This window comes from Cherax quadricarinatus, chromosome 80, assembly GCF_038502225.1.
Source record: "Cherax quadricarinatus isolate ZL_2023a chromosome 80, ASM3850222v1, whole genome shotgun sequence".
In the NCBI taxonomy this organism is placed as follows: domain Eukaryota; kingdom Metazoa; phylum Arthropoda; class Malacostraca; order Decapoda; family Parastacidae; genus Cherax; species Cherax quadricarinatus.
Genome location: NC_091371.1, coordinates 10,474,985 through 10,498,984, shown reverse-complemented (window position 1 = coordinate 10,498,984; position 24,000 = coordinate 10,474,985). Strand labels below are relative to the sequence as shown.

General features: G+C 46.8%; 2 protein-coding genes across 2 annotated transcripts in view; one reads left to right on the top strand and one right to left on the bottom strand.

Moving 5' to 3' along the window:
- Positions 1-24,000, top strand: part of LOC128702393 (uncharacterized) — a 130,266-nt gene that overhangs the window by 32,019 nt on the left and 74,247 nt on the right. The window lies entirely within an intron of this gene.
- The window catches only part of LOC128702392 (protein bowel), a 75,465-nt gene that overhangs the window by 6,234 nt on the left and 45,231 nt on the right, over positions 1-24,000 (bottom strand). The window contains exons 2-3 of the mRNA XM_070102111.1: positions 8,396-8,584; positions 4,269-4,711 (exon numbers count right to left, since the gene is read on the bottom strand). Of these exons, the coding sequence (XP_069958212.1) occupies positions 4,269-4,711; positions 8,396-8,581 (629 nt within the window). The 5' untranslated portion in view covers positions 8,582-8,584. The remainder of the gene's footprint in view (positions 1-4,268; positions 4,712-8,395; positions 8,585-24,000) is intronic.

Below are 24,000 nucleotides of genomic sequence, written 5' to 3'. Positions count from 1 at the left end.
TTTTTTTTATCAGGTGTAAAAAAAGGAGCATATTTGTCGTTCCGGTTCTCCCGTTTTTTATATAGGAGATTAAAGGAACGCACGCAGAGATGTTCCTGTTAACAGGTTCTAGAAGTTTCTGTTAACGGGTAATATCTATTAATGGTTTCAGAGACGTTCCTGTTAACAGGTTATATTTGTTCATGGTTCCAGAGACGTTTCTGTTAATAGGTAATATCTGTTAATGGTTTTAGAGACGTTCCTGTTAGCAGGTAATATATGTTAATGGTTCCAGAGACGTTTCTGTTAACAGCTAATACCTGGAAGTGCCTTTATGGCAATGAGGGGGCTTTTAATCCAAGTTATTGGATTAAAAGCCCCCTTCCTTCGATAGCAGATTACCTTTCATTCCCCAGGCGCTGTTTGGGCCCCTACTCATTTAACGCTTCAAGGCAAAGATAATCTTTGAACCAACGAATCAGCAGTAATTTCAGCTGTAGATTCGTAGCTCCTCTGAATGTTTAATGTAATCGCTGTTGCAATTACATTAGTCTTGGGTTGGGCCAATGATTACATTCATCTTGTGTCAGTGATTACATTCATCTTGTGTCAGTGAGTACATTCATCTTGGGTCAGTGATTACATTCATCTTGTGTCAGTGAGTACATTCATCTTGGGTCAGTGATTACATTCATCTTGTGTCAGTGAGTACATTCATCTTGGGTCAGTGATTACATTCATCTTGGGTCAGTGATTACATTCATCTTGGGTCAGTGATTACATTCATCTTGGGTCAGTGATTACATTCATCTTGGGTCAGTGATTATATTAATCTTGGGTCAGTGATTACATTCATCTTGTGTCAGTGAGTACATTCATCTTGGGTCAGTGATTACATTCATCTTGGGTCAGTGATTATATTAATCTTGGGTCAGTGATTACATTAATCTTGGGTCAGTGATTACATTAATCTTGGGTCAGTGATTACATTAATCTTGGGTCAGTAATTACATTTATCTTAGGTCAGTGATTACATTCATCTAGGATTGGGTCAATCATTACATTCGTCTTGGGTCAGTGATTACATTTGTGTCGAGTTGGGTCAACAGTTACATTTGTCTCGTTTCAATGATTACATCCGTCTTGGATCAACGATTACATTCGCCTTGGGTCAACGATTACATTAGTCTTGGGTTGGGTCAACGATTACACTCGTCTCGGTTGAGTCTGAGTGGCTGGTGTTTGTCTCCTGTAATGAGCAGGTAGACCCTAATGCCACGGTAATTACCTGGTCCGCCTGGCTTGGTTGTCTTGCCAACACCGTACGCCCAAGAACGAGTGCTGGACCAACATGCTTGTCTTTCCCGTACAGTACGCCCAAGAACGAGTGCTGGACCAACATGCTTGTATTTCCCGTACAGTACGGCCAAGAACGAGTGCTGGACCAACATGCTTGTCTTTCCCGTACAGTACGGCCAAGAACGAGTGCTGGACCAACATGCTTGTCTTTCCCGTACAGTACGGCCAAGAACGAGTGCTGGACCAACATGCTTGTCTTTCCCGTACAGTACGCCCAAGAACGAGTGCTGGACCAACATGCTTGTCTTTCCCGTACAGTACGGCCAAGAACGAGTGCTGGACCAACATGCTTGTCTTTCCCGTACAGTACGGCCAAGAACGAGTGCTGGACCAACATGCTTGTCTTTCCCGTACAGTACGGCCAAGAACGAGTGCTGGACCAACATGCTTGTCTTTCCCGTACAGTACGGCCAAGAACGAGTGCTGGACCAACATGCTTGTCTTTCCCGTACAGTACGGCCAAGAACGAGTGCTGGACCAACATGCTTGTCTTTCCCGTACAGTACGGCCAAGAACGAGTGCTGGACCAACATGCTTGTCTTTCCCGTACAGTACGGCCAAGAACGAGTGCTGGACCAACATGCTTGTCTTTCCCGTACAGTACGGCCAAGAACGAGTGCTGGACCAACATGCTTGTCTTTCCCGTACAGTACGGCCAAGAACGAGTGCTGGACCAACATGCTTGTCTTTCCCGTACAGTACGGCCAAGAACGAGTGCTGGACCAACATGCTTGTCTTTCCCGTACAGTACGGCCAAGAACGAGTGCTGGACCAACATGCTTGTCTTTCCCGTACAGTACGGCCAAGAACGAGTGCTGGACCAACATGCTTGTCTTTCCCGTACAGTACGGCCAAGAACGAGTGCTGGACCAACATGCTTGTCTTTCCCGTACAGTACGGCCAAGAACGAGTGCTGGACCAACATGCTTGTCTTTCCCGTACAGTACGGCCAAGAACGAGTGCTGGACCAACATGCTTGTCTTTCCCGTACAGTACGGCCAAGAACGAGTGCTGGACCAACACTGTCTAGCCTTTGATGAATGATTTGAAAAACCTACAAGTTGAAGATTGAGACACTTATGCAACATATGGGAATCTTTATTCAGGAAACGTTTCGCCACACAGGCTGAGGGACTGATTACCTCAAACTACTCCTCTCCTTACACCTTTCTACTTTGTATTGGACTGATGAAGCCACTGTGTGGCGAAACGTTTCCTGAATAAAGATTCCCATATGTTGCATAAGTGTCTCAATCTTCAACTGTCTAGCCTAGCGTGCTTGTCTTCCCCCGTATAGTGCAGCCAAGAACAAGTGCTGAACCAACAAACGCTGGCCGGCTAGCTAGCTAGCTAGCTAGCTGGTCCTGAAAGCTGCGGTCAGAACCACCAAAGCGCGGTACAGTCTTCGCCTGAACTTCACAGCTACTGTTCCTTCAGGAAATTCGTAAATTGCCGGTGTCTGGCTGCTGTAAATCACCCTCCAGACGCTCATTTGGTGTCGGCACACTTAAAGAGAGAGAGAGGGAGAGAGAGAAAGAGAGATTTGTTCAGGCAACGACTCGTTAAACACCGGAAATGTGATGATTATACGAATTTAAGTGACTAACCTTGAAGGAAATACTTAATGCAAACCAATCCATCTTCCTTAGTTATAACCCCCTACCCCAACCCCCACCTAGTAAGCGATTTTCATAGTAAACGATTTCTCTCGTAAGCGATTTCCCTAGTAAACAATTTCTCTTGTAAGCGATTTCTCCTAGTAAACGATTCTCCTAGTAAACGACTCTCCTTTTTTTAATTAGTATCATGAGGCACACGGATACATTTCGCCCAACACGTATATATTTCCGGCAGGTACTGGAGTTTTTTACACAAGGAGAGAGTATTAAGGCAACGTTTTGCTCAAGGAGAGTTTTATTAAAGCGTTTCTCTCAATGATAGCTTTTCCTTAATTTTTTTTCAAGTTTGGCTTTTCAGTGTTTCGCTCGGAGAAACCTTAAAGCAACGTTTCCCTTACAGAGAGCTTTATTAAGACTTTTCGCTCAGGAAGAGATTTATAAAGGCAGCGTTTCGCTCAAGAGGAACTTTACTAAGGCAACACTTCGCTCAAGAAGAGCGAAACATCTTAAGGCTTGAGCTCTTCTAGGTGTGTCACTATTACCGCCTTAGCTTTTACTGCTCCCGGGTGCGACCACAGGGCCAGGCTAGATATATAGGTTCCCACTGCACCTGCTGTCCCTAGTCACCTAGCAGTAAGTAGGTACCTGCGTGTTAGTCCACTGTTGTGGGTGGAAGCCTGAGGCTACAAATTCAAATGCCTATTATTATTATTAGTAGTAGTAGCAGCAGTAGTAGATATAGTTGTAGCAGTAGTAGTAGTTATAGTAGTAGTAGCAGTAGTAGTAGTTATAGTAGTAGTAGCAGTAGTAGTATTAGTAGTATTTATGCGGAAGCTCTAGATTCGTAGTATCACATAAACTTGAAAACGAGAAATATGAGAGGATTCGAATTGAGTGTAAGAAACTTGTATATACTTGTATATAGGCCTGATGTGAGAGGCTCTGAGTAACAGGTAAACAAGCCGAATGCGAGTCTGAGAAACAGGCAAACGAGAATGGTGTGAGATGAGAGAAATAAAGGTGCCGGAAGTCAGAGGGTCTGATCAACAGGTAAACAGGCCAGATGTGACAAGGTCTGAAGAGAGGACATCGAAGTAGGGCCTTTGAGGACAGAACATCGAAGTGTGCTTTGAGGAGAAACTATTGAGGTGTGGCCTCCGAAGACAGGATATCGAAGTGGGGCCTTGGACGACAGAACATCAAAGTGGGGTCTCTGACGATAGAACACTGAAGTGGGGCTTCAGAGGACAGAACATCGAAGTGTGATCTCTGAAGACAGATTATCCTTGAGAAAACATTATGGCGACTTACTTGTGGTCTCTGAGGTGGTCCTGACGGCGGAATGCCTTCCCACAGACGTCGCAAGGGAATGGACGCTCGTCGGTGTGCGTCCTCTCGTGGATCAGCAGGTTGTAGCTTTTTGTAAAGTGCCTGGAACAGTACTTGCATATAAACTGCTTCTTCGGCCGCGCCGCCCGACCCGACACTCGCAGTAACCGTCTGTCGAAGATACCCGGCAGGAGGGGGTTGCCCATGCCAAGGGTGGGCACTCCAAGCGGCGGCATGGAGTGCCCCAGGGGCAGCACGTGTCCCTGAATGTCGGCCAGGTTGCGGCTGGGCCCACTTTGGAGTTGGGGCCCACCCGGGTCATCAGGGCGAGGGGCCTCGTGATCAGGGCTGGCCACTTCATGCAGGCGCCGGCTGCCACGCGATACTACAGGGTGGAAGGCTGACGGCGCCGCCTCCGAATTCACCTGCAACAATATACACAGAATATAACATGGAACGTGCACCGTATAATTATACAGATTATACACTCAGCGCGGCATCGCGTGAGTTTATACTTCAGTCAAACGAGACATGGCACTTTGTAAATGTACACAGTAAGAATATACATCGTTATTGAGACACTGTGTGATGAGGACACTCAGAATATAAGGTACAACGACACATATGGAAGGAGCCTTTACTGGACCACAGCTAAGATAAGGTAATGTTGGATCCTGGATAATGGGTGATTTCAATAGGCGCTTAACAAGAAATCCATAGGCGACGGGAGGTGACCTAGTGTTGTGTGTGTGCGGGCAGGGGTCGAGACTTAGCTCTTGGCCCCAACTCCTAGACTGATTACTATCTACTCTTACAGGTGTTTATTGAGTTTGCATCCACCACTATTTCATTCTAGTCATTCCACTTTTCAACCACACTGAGGCCAAAGAAATACTTCCTTACATCCTTATGGCTCATCTGTGTCTTCATTTATGCCACATGCCACTGACGTTATAAGCTCTATTTGTAACTCTGTATGCTTTGTCAAATTTACCTCGTGTTCCTTCCCATCACTGATACTTGCAGCTCCTCTCTACTGTACTCTGTATCAGGTTTCCCTCACTTCCAGTCTGCATGATTGCATTTGTTAGGACCGAACGCCCAAAGCCACATCAGCAGTCAGTTGAGGTCTCCCTGGAGCTTATCTGTCTTCTATTGCTCTTATTCTTCTTAGTTTTATATCATCAAAGAGTGACACATAAGACTCAGTTCCTTCTGGCAGGTCGTTGACATATGTTCATCCGTTCATTCGTACTGTTACTTTCTTCCTTCTGTCATTGATGTAGTACTTCCCTGACCCACTGGAGCATTCTGCTTTTCAACTTGTTTCTCTAATTTCTGGACTAATCTCTGGCGTGGTACTGCATCAATGCCTTCCTGCAGTCGTAAGAAGATGCAACCAACCCTGTCTTCTTTCTTGTTATCTCTGTGACTTTGTCACAGAACTCCAACGAGTTCGTAAGACAATATTTCCCATTCCTAAATCTGAGTTGGTATTCTCTAAAGTATGTGTCCAAATACTCCAATAATTTTCACCAGTATTTTTGAAATATTCATGTTAGGGCTGCCGGCATGTTATTCTGTGCTTCCCGTGTGTCTCCTTTTCTATGCTTTGAAACCTTTCTTAACCCTCTGTGTCCAGGTGTCCTAGTTCCTTTATAGTTTTCAGTAGCTTGTGATCGTCACTGCTACTTCTCTTTTGTTTTCCTTCCCTTTCTGACTCTGTGGCGGCCCTCTGAGAATATCGCCTGTATTATTACTTAGAATTTCATTTCCATAATAGCTATGATAAAAACTTTCCTCTCCTGCTCTTTCTTTCACGATTCCACTTTTGTTCGTGAGAGAGAGATTATTTGTTTGAATAAATGGTTTAGAAAAACCGACTAGTTGATAAATGAGACACTTGTGCAACTCACTAGAGGTTTCTCCACTGGTGACTCCGCCTACCACTGCTCCACCTCACATGTCTGCAGTATATAAGCCCGATCTCCGTACATATGCTGCACCTTTATTAAGACTGGTGGACTGAACACATCGACTCTAGGCTGAGGGACTGATTACATCAATTTCCGCCTCCTCGTCCTTCACCGTGCTCTGTGCTGGACAGAAGAAGCCACTGGCCGGCGAAAGGTTTCCAGACTAAAGGCACCCAAATGCTGCAGTTATTTGCTGACAGAGGATCAATGCTCGTTGTTACTGTTTGATACTCAGCATACTCTCCCCCAGGGTGTGACCTGTTTGACCTTGAGCATCCTCTGTGACCTATTGTTTGACCCTCATTACACTCTCCCCAGCCCCGGGGTGTGACCTACTGTTTGACCCTCAGCATGCTCTCCCCCAGGGTGTGACCTAATGTTTGACCCTCAGCATACTCTCTCCCAGGGTGTGACCTATTGTTTGATCCTCAGCATACTCTTCCCCAAGATGTGACCTACTGTTTGACCCTAAGCATCCTCACCCCCAGGGTGTGACCTATTGTTTGAACCTCAGTGTCCTCTCTCCCAGGGTGTGACCTGTTGTTTGACCCTCAGCATACTTTCCCCCAGGGTGTGACCTATTGTTTGAACCTCAGTATCCTTTCCCCCAGGGTGTGACCTATTGTTTGACCCTCAGCATCCTCACCCCCAAGGTGTGACCTGATTGACCCTCAGCATCCTTTCCCCCATGGTGTGACCTATTTATTGTTTGGCCCTCAGCATCCTCTCCCCCAGGGTGTGACCTACTGTTTGACTCAGCATCCTCTCCCCAGGGTGTGACCTATTGTTTGACCCTCAACATCTTCTCCCCCAGGGTGTGACCTATTGTTTGACCGTCATACTCTCCCCCAGAGTGTGACCTATTGTTTGAGCCTCAACATCCTCTGTGACCTATTGTTTGACCCTCAGCATCCTCTCCCCCAGGGTGTGACTTATTGTTTGAGCCTCAACATCCTCTGTGACCTATTGTTTGACCCTCAGCATCCTCTCCCCCAGGGTGTGACATATTGTTTGACCCTCAACATCCTCTCCCCCAGGGTGCGACCTATTGTTTGACCCTCATCATACTCTCCCCCAGGGTGTGATCTGTTGTTTGAGGTTCAGCATTCTCTCCCCCCGGGTGTGACCTAATGTTTGAGCCTCGGCGTCTTCTCCCCCAGGGTGTGACCTATTGTTTGAGCCTCAGCATTCTCTCCTCCAGGGTGTGCCCTACTGTTTGAGCCTCAGCATCCTCTCCTCCAGGGTGTGACCTATTGTTTGAGCCTCAGCATTCTCTCCCCCAGGGTGTGACCTACAAGAGTGGACTAGCAACAGGTACCTATCTACCCTGACAGGTCACGAGGAGTCACCTACAGCAGCGACTATGTTAAAGTCATCAACATCACTTGAGAGAATAAGTGGTGGGCAAGGGTGGGCCGGGGTGGGCATGAGTGGGCCGGGGTGGGCAATGGTGAGCTGGGGTTGTCTTAGGAGGACCTGGGTGGGCTGGGATGAGCAGGGGTCGGCAAGAGTGGGCTGGGGTGAGCATAGGTGGGTTGGGGTGGGCTGGGGTTGCCTTAGGAGGACAAGGGTGGGCATGGGTGGGCCAGGGTGGGCATGGGTGGGGTGGGGTGAGCGGAGACAGCTTTTTAGTGTCTAATTACCTACTCTGTGTCTGAAAAAATAAAACCTTACACCTAAAGAGACCGGTATATTAATGAATAAAACACACACACACAACATACACACACAACACACACATACAACATACACACACACACACACACACACATACACACACACACACACACACACACACACACGCATATACTACAGGCCTAGTGTCTAATCGACATGTGCCTAGGACAAAATGGTAACTAACACACACACACACACACACACACACACACACACACACACACACACACACACACACACACACACACACACACACACACACACACACACACATTTGTGGAGATAAACACAGTTTTAATAGAAGACTGCATTTTTCGATCCCCGTCTGAGACCGTCTTCAGACGGTCTCAGATGGTCTCAGACGGTCTTCAGACGGTCTCAGACGGGGATCGAAAAACACTTGCTCAACCTGACCCCGTACAGGTTTAGCACGTGCCTCATGATAATAATACTGACCTGGTGTAATACAGAGAGCTGTGGGTGCAAACGGTGGTGTTGGGAATAGTGGAGTCCCCCCTGCGGGGTATGAACACTGTGGTGACTCCCAGGGTACATAGGGGCACTCACGCCAGTGCTCACGAAGGAGGAGAAGACTGAGGGCGCTGGTGGCACCCCTGGCACGCTGCCAGAACCTCCAGACATGACCTTAAATGAGAAAGAATTTACTTATTAAAATTGATGGTAGTTGTGTTGCTTGACGAAAATGTGTAAATTTCTTCTGACGTGGTTGTCAGGCTGTGATGTCAGGCTGTGATGTCAGGCTGTGTTGTCAGGCTGTGATGTCAGGCTGTGTTGTCAGGCTGTGTTGTCAGGCTGTGTTGTCATGTGATGTCAGGCTGTGATGTCAGGCTGTGTTGTCAGGCTGTGATGTCAGGCTGTGATGTAAGGCTGTGATGTCAGCCTGTGATGTCAGGCTGTGATGTCAGGCTGTGTTGTCAGGCTGTGTTGTCAGGCTGTGTTGTCAGGCTGTGTTGTCAGGCTGTGTTGTCATGTTGTGATGTCAGGCTGTGTTGTCAGGCTGTGTTGTCAGGCTGTGTTGTCATGTTGTGATGTCAGGCTGTGTTGTCAGGCTGTGATGTCAGGCTGTGTTGTCAGGCTGTGATATCAGGCTGTGTTGTCAGGCTGTGTTGTCAGGCTGTGTTGTCAGGCTGTGATGTCAGGCTGTGTTGTCAGGCTGTGATGTCAGGCTGTGTTGTCAGGCTGTGATGTCAGGCTGTGATGTCAAGCTGTGTTGTCAGGCTGTGATGTCAGGCTGTGTTGTCAGGCTGTGATGTCAGGCTGTGTTGTCAAGCTGTGTTGTCAGGCTGTGTTGTCAGGCTGTGATGTCAGGCTGTGTTGTCATGTTGTGATGTCAGGCTGTATTGTCAGGCTGTGTTGTCAGGTTGTAATGTCAGGCTGTGTTGTCAGGCTGTGATGTCAGGCTGTGATGTCAGGCTGTGTTGTCAGGCTGTGATGTCAGGCTGTGTTGTCAGGCTGTGTTGTCATGTTGTGATGTCAGGCTGTATTGTCAGGCTGTGTTGTCAGGTTGTAATGTCAGGCTGTGTTGTCAGGCTGTGATTTCAGGCTGTGTTGTCAGGTTGTGATGTCAGGCTGTGTTGTCAGGTTGTGATGTCAGGCTGTGTTGTCAGGCTATGATGGATATGTAGACTCCCAGCGGGATCCCAACAGTAGGGGTGCAATGAGCACAATAAGAGAACACTGTATCAACATCCGTAGCGCCAGGTTATTCAACATCTTACCAGAAGATATCAGAAACACTGCTGGAACAAGTGTAGAAGTCTTCAAGAAGAAACTGGACAAGTATCTTCACCAGGTGCCAGATCAATCAGGCTGTGATGGATATGTGGGGTAGCGGACCACCAGCAGCAACAGCCTGGTTGACCAGGCAAAGAAGAGAGAAGCCTGGCCTCAGGAGGTTTGCAAGGGCAAGGGAAACTCTAGAAATCGATCACAGGTATATCAAAGGTATGTGTAGGAATAAATGGTTTACAAAATCGACAAGTATAACATATGGGTACTTTTATTCTGGAAACGTTTCGCCACCCAGTGCCTTCTTCAGTCCAGTGTAGAGAAAGGTGAAAAACAAGGAGTCTGAGGTAATCAGTCCCTGAGCCTGGAGTCGATGTGTTCAGTCCATCAATCAAGACTGATAGACTGAACACATCGACTCCAGGCTGTAGGACTGATTAACACAAACTGTTACTCATTTTCCATCTTTGTCTACATTGGCCTGAAGAATGCACTGCCTGACGAAATGTTTCTCAAATATTGGACAACTGTCTCACTTATCATGTTATACAGTGACTGGCTTAGCGGTGGTTTTACTCATGTGACCGTGGCTTACCCCTGGCTTACCGTCATTATAAGCCATGACGACGGGTATTCCACCTGGTATATAAACAAAAACTCATCACGCAAGACTATTTTACGAATTACAGTCTGGTTTTGGTGTATACGGGGATGTTTCTCTCTCTCTCTCTCTCTCTCTCTCTCTCTCACACACACACACACACACACACACACACACACACACACACACACACACACACACACACACACACACACACACACACACACACACACACACACACACACACACACACCACCACCACCACCCACGTAAGCCCAGGCTTGTCATTACCCAATTTGTGAAGACGTGCACCTCATAATACACAGTCACACCAACTACCTTGCCCAGCCTCCTCTTGTCTGATCCTCCTCCTCCTCCTCCTCCTTCTTCTTCTTCTCCTCCTCCTCCTCCTCCTCTGCTCCTCTTCACCCAACCTATTCTGCTCACACTAGAGTTTAAGTTCTATTGAACAAAGATGGTAAGATACAAGGGAACGAAAGAATTAAAATAATTCAACTCTCTCTCTCTCTCTCTCTCTCTCTCTCTCTCTCTCTCTCTCTCTCTCTCTCTCTCTCTCCTTTAAGGAGGGTACGTTGATGCTGGTCAGGGGATCTTGATCTATGGAGTTGGAGCTATCCTCCCATTCCTCGGATCAAACCTGATTGCCTCTCCTTCCCCCTTCCATCTATCCCGACCCATCATTATCCTGTATTTTCCCCTCTCAACACCCCCCTCCATCACCCTCACCCCTCCACCTCCCCTCTTAACCCCTCCCTGTCAGTCATGCAGATGACCCGCATTTATCAATCTCCATCTTGTTGGAGATTGATAGAGATAATGGTTGTAAAAGTAGTGTTGGTAGTGGTAGTGGGGTAGTAGTAGTGGTGGTGGTGGTTATAGTAGTAGTAGTAGTAGTAGTAGTAGTAGTAGTAGTAGTAATAATAATAATCTTTATTTCTACAAGTACATGATACAACTTTTACAGACCATAGCTGACATCAATGTAGTGGTGATTGTGGTGGTTGTAGTGGTTGTGATTGTAGTGATAGTGGTGGGTGGGGTGGTGACGGAGTGGATATAGTAGTGGTGATTGTGGTGGTTGTAGAGGTGATGTAGGAAATACAGCACCACCACCAACAGCAGCACCAACAACAACACCACCACCAACAGCAGCACCAACAACAGCACCACCACCAACAGCAGCACTGGTATCAGTAACAGCAGCACCAACAACAGCACCACCACCAACAGCAGCACCAACAACAGCAGCACTGGTATCAGTAACAGCAGCACCAACAACAACACCACCACCAACAGCAGCACTGGTATCAGCAACAGCAGCACCAACAACAACACCACAACCAACAGCAGCACCAACAACAACACCACCACCAACAGCAGCACTGGTATCAGCAACAGCAGCACCAACAACAACACCACCACCAACAACAGCACCACCACCAACAGCAGCACTGGTATCAGCAACAGCAGCACCAACAACAACACCACCACCAACAGCAGCACCAACAACAGCACCACCACCAACAGCAGCACTGGTATCAGTAACAGCAGCACCAACAACAACACCACCACCAACAGAAGCACCAACAACACCACCACCAACAGCAGCACTGGTATCAGCAACAGCAGCACCAACAACAACACCACCACCAACAGCAGCACCAACAACAACACCACCACCAACAGCAGCACCAACAGCAACACCACCACCAACAGCAGCACTGGTATCAGCAACAGCAGCACCAACAACAACACCACCACCAACAGCAGCACCAACAACAACACCACCACCAACAGCAGCACCAACAACAGAACCACCACCAACAGCAGCACTGGTATCAGCAACAGCAGCACCAACAACAACACCACCACCAACAGCAGCACCAACAACAGCACCACCACCAACAGCAGCACTGGTATCAGCAACAGCAGCACCAACAACACCACCACCACCAACAGCAGCACCAACAACAACACCACCACCAACAGCAGCACTGGTATCAGTAACAGCAGCACCAACAACAACACCACCACCAACAGCAGCACTGGTATCAGTAACAGCAGCACCAACAACAGCACCACCACCAACAGCAGCACTGGTATCAGCAACAGCAGCACCAACAACAACACCACCACCAACAGCAGCACTGGTATCAGCAACAGCAGCACCAACAACAACACCACCACCAACAGCAGCACTGGTATCAGTAACAGCAGCACCAACAACAACACCACCACCAACAGCAGCACTGGTATCAGTAACAGCAGCACCAACAACAACACCACCACCAACAGCAGCACCAACAACAACACCACCACCAACAGCAGCACTGGTATCAGCAACAGCAGCACCAACAACACCACCACCAACAGCAGCACCAACAACAACACCACCACCAACAGCAGCACTGGTATCAGTAACAGCAGCACCAACAACACCACCACCAACAGCAGCACCAACAACAACACCACCACCAACAGCAGCACTGGTATCAGTAACAGCAGCACCAACAACAACACCACCACCAACAGCAGCACTGGTATCAGCAACAGCAGCACCAACAACAACACCACCACCAACAGCAGCACCAACAACAACACCACCACCAACAGCAGCACTGGTATCAGTAACAGCAGCACTAACAACAACAACACCAGCAACAGCAGCACCAACAACAACACCACCACCAACAGCAGCACCAACAACACCACCACCAACAGCAGCACTGGTATCAGTAACAGCAGCACCAACAACAACACCACCACCAACAGCAGCACTGGTATCAGTAACAGCAGCACCAACAACAACACCACCACCAACAGCAGCACCAACAACAACACCACCACCAACAGCAGCACTGGTATCAGTAACAGCAGCACCAACAACAACATCACCACCAACAGCAGCACTGGTATCAGCAACAGCAGCACCAACAACAACACCACCACCAACAGCAGCACCAACAACAACACCACCACCAACAGCAGCACCAACAACAACACCACCACCAACAGCAGCACCAACAACAACACCACCACCAACAGCAGCACTGGTATCAGCAACAGCAGCACCAACAACAACACCACCACCAACAGCAGCACCAACAACAACACCACCACCAACAGCAGCACTGGTATCAGTAACAGCAGCACCAACAACAACACCACCACCAACAGCAGCACTGGTATCAGTAACAGCAGCACCAACAACAACACCACCACCAACAGCAGCACTGGTATCAGCAACAGCAGCACCAACAACACCACCACCAACAGCAGCACCAACAACAGCACCACCACCAACAGCAGCACTGGTATCAGCAACAGCAGCACCAACAACAACAGCAGCACTGGTATCAGCAACAGCAGCACCAACAACAACACCACCACCAACAGCAGCACCAACAACAGCACCACCACCAACAGCAGCACTGGTATCAGCAACAGCAGCAACAACAACAACACCACCACCAACAGCAGCACTGGTATCAGCAACAGCAGCAACAACAACAACAACACCAGCAAGAGCAGAACCAGCAGCACCACCAACAACGGCAGAACCAGCACCACCACCAGTAGCACCACCACCAGTAGCACCAGCAGCAGCAGCAGCAGCAGCACCACTGTTGGCAAGAACGAAGTAAAAGCCAGTTCTTAACTAAGATAACAGGAGCAGGGTTAGTGACCTAAGACAGCTGAAGGAGAGAGAGAGAGAGAGAGAGAGAGAGAGAGAGAGAGAGAGAGAGAGAGAGAGAGAGAGAGAGAGAGAGAGAGAACAAACGCCACTTTTAAGGCAGAGGTAATAAAGTTTAGAGCAAGAAATCTGGTGATGATATCAAGTCTAGTTCTTCCTTGCACCCAACTCCGGATTCCAGATTGTCCAGCGTGGCTATCTTCACCTTGCTCCTGACTAAAAAAATCTATATTAACTCGCCCCTTGAACCTCCCAGCCCCTTAGGCTGGATTTTAGCTCGCCCCTCTAATGGAAATGGGAGCTGCCAATTGGCCTGGAAGGCGCAGAATACAAGAAAAAATGTTGGATGTTGAGAGGTGGTAAGGCACGCGTCATTATACACAACGGCGGGTAGCAATGTCAGTCATGTCCGATGTCTCGCTCCTGACGCCGGCTTGGGTTTCGTGTCACTAGTTCTTATCTCCTCCCTGGCTGACTTAATCTTCTAGCTCGGAGAATATCCCCGCTTACCTCCGCTGCCGCTGGTGTAAAATAGTGTTGGCATATTAATATTTATGTTGTTCTAATGTGGGTGGTGTGTCTGGTGAACAGAAGCCGGGGCATGTTAAAGCAGAACGTAAGCCTTAAAGAACTGACAGGAGTGACGGGGTTTTGGATGTGAAAGAAACTGCTGTCGGTTTCTTGTTTTATCTTGTAAGTGGCGCTTGATTGAGTCCCCAGAGTGGTCACCATTAATATTCATTCGTGTCACTGGCCTTCTAGACGGCGGGGATTAGTCTAATGTAGAGAAGTTTGGCAGAGAGGAGAGTTGAAAGTAGTGTGTGATGGCAGGGTGACTGACGGCCTCTCAGGCCCCCCGGCACCAGGCCACAACGGCTACCTTCCCTTGGTCACGGCACTGAGAAAAAATTAAAAAACCGTTCTTTTTCACGTTATCAGTCCACTCTTGATTCTTTCCCCTTCATTCTATGTCTATTCGCCTTCACGCTAACTATACATACAGCTGCAGCTAGCGCAAATACGCTCAATAATCCCTTACACCTCAAAAAAACAGAAAACTACTCACGAACTAGAACCCCTCCAAAAAAAAAATCCAGTAACTTTAACCTCCACACACCATAAACCGAAAAAAAAACACCAAATCTGATGGACAGAGACATCAAGCACCAAACACAACTCTAACCCAAAAACACACCCAAAGATAAAAATGTGGCGCAGCTCTCCCCACTAAAAGAGAGCAGGGTGGCCTTGGTGGGACCTTTAATTCAGCTATTGCATGGTCGCCGCCACCTCCGCCTCCGTCATTACTCTCTCAAGATTTTTTTTTATTTTCTTCCCTCTCAACTGTGTAATATATTTTGATTCAGCGGCGCCGTCCTCTCTGGCGCTGTATGACCCTCCCAACCCCGACGAGTTTAGCGCTTCCCCACGATTATAGCAATAATAATAATAATAATTTTAATAATAAAATTTTAATAAAATAATTATAACAGTAAAAATAAAAACTAATAATAATAATTAATAATAATAATAATAATAATATAATACTCTTTCTTCGTCAACATATTTATTATACAGTGAACAATACTGTTTGGTCTCAGTGTCTGCTGGTTTCAATCTTATCTCCAGCATTATTCCTACTTTTGTTGTGAATCTTTATTTCTTTTAATTAACCCCTTCTAGGAGGGGGGGAGGGGGGGGGGTGAGCTGATCTAGCCTCCCCTTCCTTGGATCAAGCCTCATTTCCTTCCATTCCACGGGCGATGTCTGACCCTCCCTACGGGTTTAGCGCTCCCTCTCACCAGGTGTTTTAGTGGGAGTTTGCGCGCGCGCGCACACACACACACCACGTGCTACCTTCCTGCCATATGAGTATCCGGCTACCGTTGACAACGTTGTATCCGGCTACCGTTGACAACGTTGTATCCTGCTACCGTTGACAACGTTGTATCCGGCTACAGCTGACGACGTTGTATCCGGCTACCGTTGACAACGTTGTATCCGGCTACCGTCGACAACGTTGTATCCGGCTACAGCTGACAACGTTGTATCCGGCTACCGTTGACGCTGTATCCAGCTACCGTTGACAACGTTGTATCCGGCTACCGTTGACAACGCTGTATCCGGCTACCGTTGAGAACGTTGTATCCGGCTACTGATGAAAACGTTGTATCCTGCTACCGTTGACAACGTCGTATCCGGCTACCGTTGACAACGTTGTATCCGGCTACCATTGACAACGTTTTATCCGGCTACCGTTGACAACGCTGTATCCGGCTACCGATGAAAACGTTGTATCCGGCTACCATTGACAACGTTGTATCCGGTTACCGTTGACGTTGTATCCGGCTATCGTTGACAACGCTGTATCCGGCTACCGATGAAAAAGCTGTATCCTGCTACCGTTGACAACGCTGTATCCGGCTACCGTTACAACGTTGTATCCGGCTACCGTTGACAACGTTGTATCCTGCTACCGTTGACAACGCTGTATCCGGCTACCGATGAAAACGTTGTATCCTGCTACCGTTAAAAGCTTCTTTGGCTACTGTTAATTTCCAACAGGACACATTACACAAATAACCCGCTCATAGAAGAGAGGAACTTACGACGACGTTTCGGTCCGACTCGGACCATTTACAAAGTCACGGTATTGTGCCTTTTTTTTGTTATTTTAGATTAGGTTAGGTTACGATTTTTTATCCGTGACTTTTTTCCTGTGACTATTTTTCCCTGGATCCAAGTGTGACTTTGTAAATGGTCCAAGTCGGACCGAAACGTCGTCGTAAGCTCCTCTCTCCTATGTGCGGGTTATTTGTGTCGTTCCAGTCACGGTATTGTGCCTGTTTTTATCCAACAGGACTCGCGCGTGAAGCAATACACAACAGTGAACGCACAATACGCACTAATAAACGCACGTTACGCAAACCTATGCAGATGTAAACGCACAACAGACAACAATAGCTGCACAATACTGCACAATCTCCACTATGTGCCACACAATACCTACAACATAGGCAAAATACGCATTAGTAAATGCAAAATACGCACCACTGGGAAATAAATACGCATTACTAAATGGAAAATACGCACCACTGGGAAATAAATACGCATTAGTAAATGCAAAATACGCACCACTGGGAAATAAATACGCATTACTAAATGCAAAATACGCACCACTGGGAAATAAATACGCATTACTAAATGCAAAATACGCACCATTAAGAGTAAAATACGCATTAGTGAATGCTAAATACGAAATACGAATTATTAAAAACTAATTACGCATTGGTAACTGCAAAATACGCACCTTTAAAAGCCAAATACGCATTAGTAAATGCAAATTATGCACCAGTAGACCATAATACGCAAAGGTTCACCCACAATGCTGCACAATACGCATCTGTAGGCCTCACAGCGCCAGACATCACAGTCTGCTTGGTTGATGGAAGAGGTGTTATGCGCCTAGGTGATATAATTTGGCGCACTTTGGACTGGCAGTAAATGAGCGGTAATGTGCGCTAACCACTGCGCACGACCTGCGCTGGATACTTTGTCTCGGTATACCGCAGCGACGGTGATTCATGTGTGTGTGTGTGTGTGTGTGTGTGTGTGTGTGTGTGTGTGTGTGTGTGTGTGTGTGTGTGTGTGTGTGTGTGTGTACTTGCAACAGATGACATATATTGTGTTTTAGAAAATAAATTTATTAAACATACATAATAGCAACAAACTTCAGCACATCTATCGAAACAGGGCAACTACCTGAGATGTGGAAGAGAGCAAATGTAGTTCCAATCTTTAAGACAGGAGACAGACAGACAACACTGAACTACAGACCAGTGTCACTGACATGTATAGTAAGCAAAGTCATGGAGATTATCAGGAAAAGACCGGTGGAGCATCTAGAAAGGAATGAGACTATATACGATAACCAGTATGGTTTCAGGGCAGGGAAATCCTGTGTCACAAACCTACTGGAGTTTTACGACAAGGTGATAGAAGTAAGGCAGGAGAGATAGACTTCATTTTCTTGGGCTGTAGGAAGGGTTTCGACACAGTTCTGCACAAGAGATTAGTGCTGAAACTAGAGGACCAGGCAGAAATAACATGAAAGGCACTGCAATGTATCAGAAAATACCAAACAGGAAGGAAGCAACGACAGATGGTAGGTGACGAGGTGTCAGAGGGGGCGCCTGTGGCTAGCGGGGTTCCACAGATTCAGAACTGTCCCTGTTTGCAGACGACGTGAAGCTAATTCGGAGAATTCAAATGGATGAGGATAAAGAAGGACTACCAAGGAATCTGGACAGGCTGCAAGCCTGGTCCAGCAACTGGCTCCTGGAGTTTAACCCCACCAAGTGCAAAGTCATGAAGACTGGGGAAAGTTAGAAAAGACCGCAGAGTACTGTCTATAGGGGCCAAAGACTCCAAACCTCACTCAAGGAAAAGAATCTTGGGGTGAATATAATACTGAGCACATCTGGTGAGGTACACAACCGAATAACTGCTGCAGCATATGGGCGCCTGGCAAACCTAAGAATAGCGTTTCGACACCTGAGTAAGGAATCGTTAATGGCTCTGTACATCGTGTACGTCAGGCCCATATTGGAGTATGCAGCACCAGTATGGAACCCCACACCCGATCAACCACGTCAAGAAATTACAGAAAGTGCAAAGGTTTGCAACAAAACTAGTCCCGGAGCTAAGGGGTTTGTCCTACGAGGAGAGGTTAAGAGAAATCAACCTGACAACACTGGAGGACAGGAGGGATAGGGGGGACATGCTAAAGGCAGGAACTGACAAGGTAGATAGGGACAGGATGTTTCAGAGATGGGACACAGCAACAAGGTGTAACAACTGGAAGTCGACGACTCAGATGAGTCACAGGGATGTTAGGAAGTATCTCTTCAGCCACAGAGTTGTCAGGAAGTAGAACAATCAGGAGAGTGATGCAGTGGAGGCAGGATTCATACATAGCTTTAAGAAGAGATACGAAAAACTTCATGGAGCAGGGAGTGGACCCAGTAGCGACCAGCGAAGAAGCGGGGTCAGGAGCTGTGAATAGACCCCTGCAACCACAAATAGGTAAATACACACACACACACACACACACACACACACACACACACACACACACACATACCATAAAACACAATTATCAGAGAATGACATCAACATATAATCTATAAAACAGATCACTGCCATTACACATCATTATATAACTGCTCCCAGGGGGAGGGGGACGGACACGAAACTTCAGCTCTTATGGAGGGGTGACACAGGGGCCAATACTGCCACCCAGGAGAGTTATGGTATACGTCCTCACTCCTCCAGAACTTTCAGAGTTCTTAGTCTTGAGTTCTTAAATTTTAATTTCATTCTTGGCGAGTCCAATTTCTGGCCGGATTAAAGTTCCCCGCCATCTTTATTTGACACAGTCATGCCATTAACGTTTGTAATTGTCTAGCGCTACGATACCTTGTAGGTGCTACGATAGACTGTATTGTAGGTGCTACGATAGATTGTATTGTAGGTGCTACGATAGATTGTGTTGTAGGTGCTACGACAGCATGTACTGTAGGTGCTACGATAATATTTACTGTAGGTGCTGCGATAGCATGTACTGTAGGTCCTCCGATAGACTGTATTGTAGGTGCTACGATAAACTGTGTTGTAGGTGCTACGACAGTATGTACTGTAGGTGCTACGATAATATTTACTGTAGGTGCTGCGATAGCATGTACTGTAGGTCCTCCGATAGACTGTATTGTAGGTGCTACGATAAACTGTGTTGTAGGTGCTACGACAGTATGTACTGTAGGTGCTACGATAATATTTACTGTAGGTGCTGCGATAGCATGTACTGTAGGTCCTCCGATAGACTGTATTGTAGGTGCTACGATAGATTGTATTGTAGGTGCTACGAGAGATTGCATTGTAGGTGCTACGATAGACTGTGTTGTAGGTGCTACGACAGCATGTACTGTAGGTGCTACGATAATATTTACTGTAGGTGCTGCGATAGCATGTACTGTAGGTCCTCCGATAGACTGTATTGTAGGTGCTACGACAGCATGTATTGTAGGTGCTGCGATAGATTGTATTGTAGGTGCTACGATAGCATAAACACTTGCCTCATATAGTTTATGGAAAATACCAGTGAACTCTGACACCATCCAACAGCCATTAAAACGACTGATGTAGTCCCACTCCACAAAGGTAATAATAATAATAATAATAATAATAATAATAATAATAATAATAATAATAATAATAATAATAATGATAATCTTTATTTCTACAAGTATATGTACAAGGTATAGAGACCATAGCTGACATCAGTGACTTACTACTTAATAGAAAGCCGCTTGTTATGCTGAGCATTTCAGGGAAATTAGGTTTTGTCCCCAGGATGCGACCCACACCAGTCGACTAACACTCAGGTGAAGCAACAGTAGTGAACAGATAGCGCTGACGTCATACATCATTAAGGCCCTTAAAAGGTACGAAGGGTTTTCATGACCGCCAATCACATGGAATCACAGCAGTTACACAATCCAGGTCAACACGGGTTCAGAACTGGTCACTCCTGCCTCTCGTAATTAGGTTATGTTAGGTAAGATTTGTCAGGAAACAGGAAAAGTGTTTCCTGACGCGGGTCATAATCAAAGATGACCCACAGATGGAGCTTTTGGTCATCTGACTACTGGCTTGCCGGTCCACCCCTTTGAAAAATAGTTATGATTATAATTATTTCATATGCCGCAGTTGCTGGAACATTACGACATGTCCTGGATGCACTGGATGACAAATAAAGTGGAGGCTGACAAAGTCATCGATACTGATTACCACGGGGTTACTACACACAAAATGCGTGTTGAAGGAATAACTGGGAAGGTGGGTAGATGGATATTTAACTTCCTCACATACACAAATAACCCGCACATAGAAAAGAGGAGCTTACGACGACGTTTCGGTCCGACTTGTACCATTTACAAAGTCACATTGTAAATGGTCCAAGTCGGACCGAAACGTCGTCGTAAGCTCCTCTCTTCTATGTGCGGGTTATTTGTGTATCGCTCCAGTCACAGTATTGTGCCTTTTTTTTAGCTACTTCCTCACACGTATAACCCAAAGAGTCATAGTAAACAGTGACATCATTGGCTGTTGTAGTGAAAAACTGTGTCCCCCATGGCACGGTACTCTCCCCACTACTCTTCCTTATTTTTATACCTGACATAGACAAGGAAATCAACTATAGCACTGTATCATCCTTTGAAGACGCTACTGGAATCTGCATAATAGTGTCATCTATAGAAGACACAGCCTTCCAGTGGACCACTGACAACAATATGTTCAATGAGGACAAATATCAATTACAGGTGGGCCCTGCTTATACAGCAGGTTAGGTTCCAGGCTACTGCTGTTAAGGAAGGCCCTGCTTATACAGCAGGTTAGGTCCCAGGCTATTGCTGTCAAGGAAGGCCCCGCTTATATAGCAGGTTAAGTTCCAGGCTACTGCTGTAAGGGGAGGCCCCGCTTATACAGCAGGTTAGATTCCAGGCTACTGCTGTAAGGAGAGGCCCCGCTTATACAGCAGGTTAGTTTCCGGGCTACTGCTGTAAAGCCCCGCTTATACAGCAGGTTAGATTCCAGGCTACTGCTGTAAGGAGAGGCCCCGCTTATACAGCAGGTTAGGTTCCAGGCTACTGCTGTAAAGCCCCACTTATACAGTAGGTTAGGTTCCAAGCTACTGCTGTAAATCCCCGCTTATACAGCAGGTTAGGTTCCAAGCTACTGCTGTAAAGCCCCGCTTATACAGCAGGTTAGGTTCCAGGCTACTGCTGTAAAGCCCCACTTATACAGCAGGTTAGGTTCCAAGCTACTGCTGTAAAGCCCCGCTTATACAGCAGGTTAGGTTCCAGGCTACTGCTGTAAAGCCCCGCTTATACAGCAGGTTAGGTTCCAGGCTACTGCTGTAAAGCCCCGCTTATACAGCAGGTTAGGTTCCAAGCTACTGCTGTAAAGCCCCGCTTATACAGCAGGTTAGGTTCCAAGCTACTGCTGTAAAGCCCCGCTTATACAGCAGGTTAGGTTCCAAGCTACTGCTGTAAAGCCCCGCTTATACAGCAGGTTAGGTTCCAGGCTACTGCTGTAAAGCCCCGCTTATACAGCAGGTTAGGTTCCAAGCTACTGCTGTAAAACGAAAATCGCTGTCACGCGAAACATAACCTTTTTTTTTCACTTTAAAATGCATATAAAAGCCCGATACATGTTTACACTATCATATATTGAGCCATAGAACTAGGCCTAAAAAATGTATATACAGTACACACATTACTTGCCTTAAAATATTTTCATTCTTAACTTATACTAAGTCGTGAATATATTTATTGTAGGAAGTCTGAATAAATGAAGAATGGGTATAATTAAAAACTGCTGTATTAGCGAAACGCCGTAAAGTGAAGCACTGTAATGTGGGGGCTTTTCTGTACTATGTTACAGTAACATTGAGGAAATAAGAACGAATTCAGAATATAAGAGAAACTCAAATCATTCAACAAAGCAGAAATCTGATGCGAGAGACCTGGGAGTGATAATGTTAAAAAATCCTCTGTAACAGTAAATAGGTTCCTGAAAGATCACCTTCCAACACCTTCTGCCCCTGTTCACGTAACAATAAATAGGTACCTAAGAGTTAGTTTCCCAACACCTGCTGCCCCTGTTAACTTTGCAGTACATACAGTAGGTGCCTGGGTGTTAGAGGACGGGTGTGGGCGGCATCCTGGGGGAGGAGTGAAGGACCCAGATGGAAATAAGCCACACTGCCTGGCTGTGTATTGACTTATTTGTGGTTTCACGGGTCGATTCACAGCTCCTTGCCCCGCCTCTTCGCTGGTGTGTATGTGTCAAGAGCATGCAGTTCTCATGAGTGTGCACGTTGGTGTGTGCACATGTGTATTTCCATCTACACAAGTGTATATACACTTGCATATACAGATGTTCAATCATACACATGTATACTCAGTTACGCACATGCGTGTACATGCATACAGGCACTCGCGTGTACACATGCATGTGGGCGAACATATGCTTGCGGACGTACGTACACGTGCGTGTACGTACAGAAGATAGGTCTGCAGTAACATCAGCGAGGCAAACACATGTATATAAATCCACTGTAACTCAATACGCTTATCTTAGCTCACAGCGACCACAACACATCACCCCCCCCTCCCTCACCCCTCCCTCGCTTATATTACACGGCTTGCCTTATATAAATGATCTGTAAATATTAATGTACCTTGAATCATCACCGCCACCGCCACTACCATGGCTACTGTTACCCAGAGACAGACAGAGACAGAGATATTATTATAGGTAATGTTGTCAAGTATGAAATATATTGATTTGAGTTGTTCTTAACAGTGTGTGTGTGTGGGGGGGGGGGTTAACAGTTGTCAAAGGCGCTTGTATATAGAGAATTGGTCTGTTGTGTGTGTGTGTAGTGTGCTCACCTAATTGTGGTTGCAGGGGCCGAGTCCTAGCTCCTCGCCCCCCGCCTCTTCACTGGTCGCTCCTGGGTCACTCCCTCTCTGCTCCATGAGCTGTAGCATACCTTTTCTTAAAGCTGTGTATGGATCCTGTGTGAGTGTTCTTGCTCTCTGTCTCTTCGTCTTTCACACAATCACGCACGCACGCACACCCACACACACACACACACACACACACACACACACACACACACACACACACATACACACACACACACACACACACACACACACACACACACACACACACACACACACACACACACACACACACACACACACACACACACACACACACACACACACACACACACACACACACACACACACACACACACACACACACACACACACACACTGGCTAGAGTGGCCAGAAGAGCTCATGCATGCAGGGCAAAGCTCCTGATCATGGGTGACTTTAACCACAAGGAGATAGATTGGG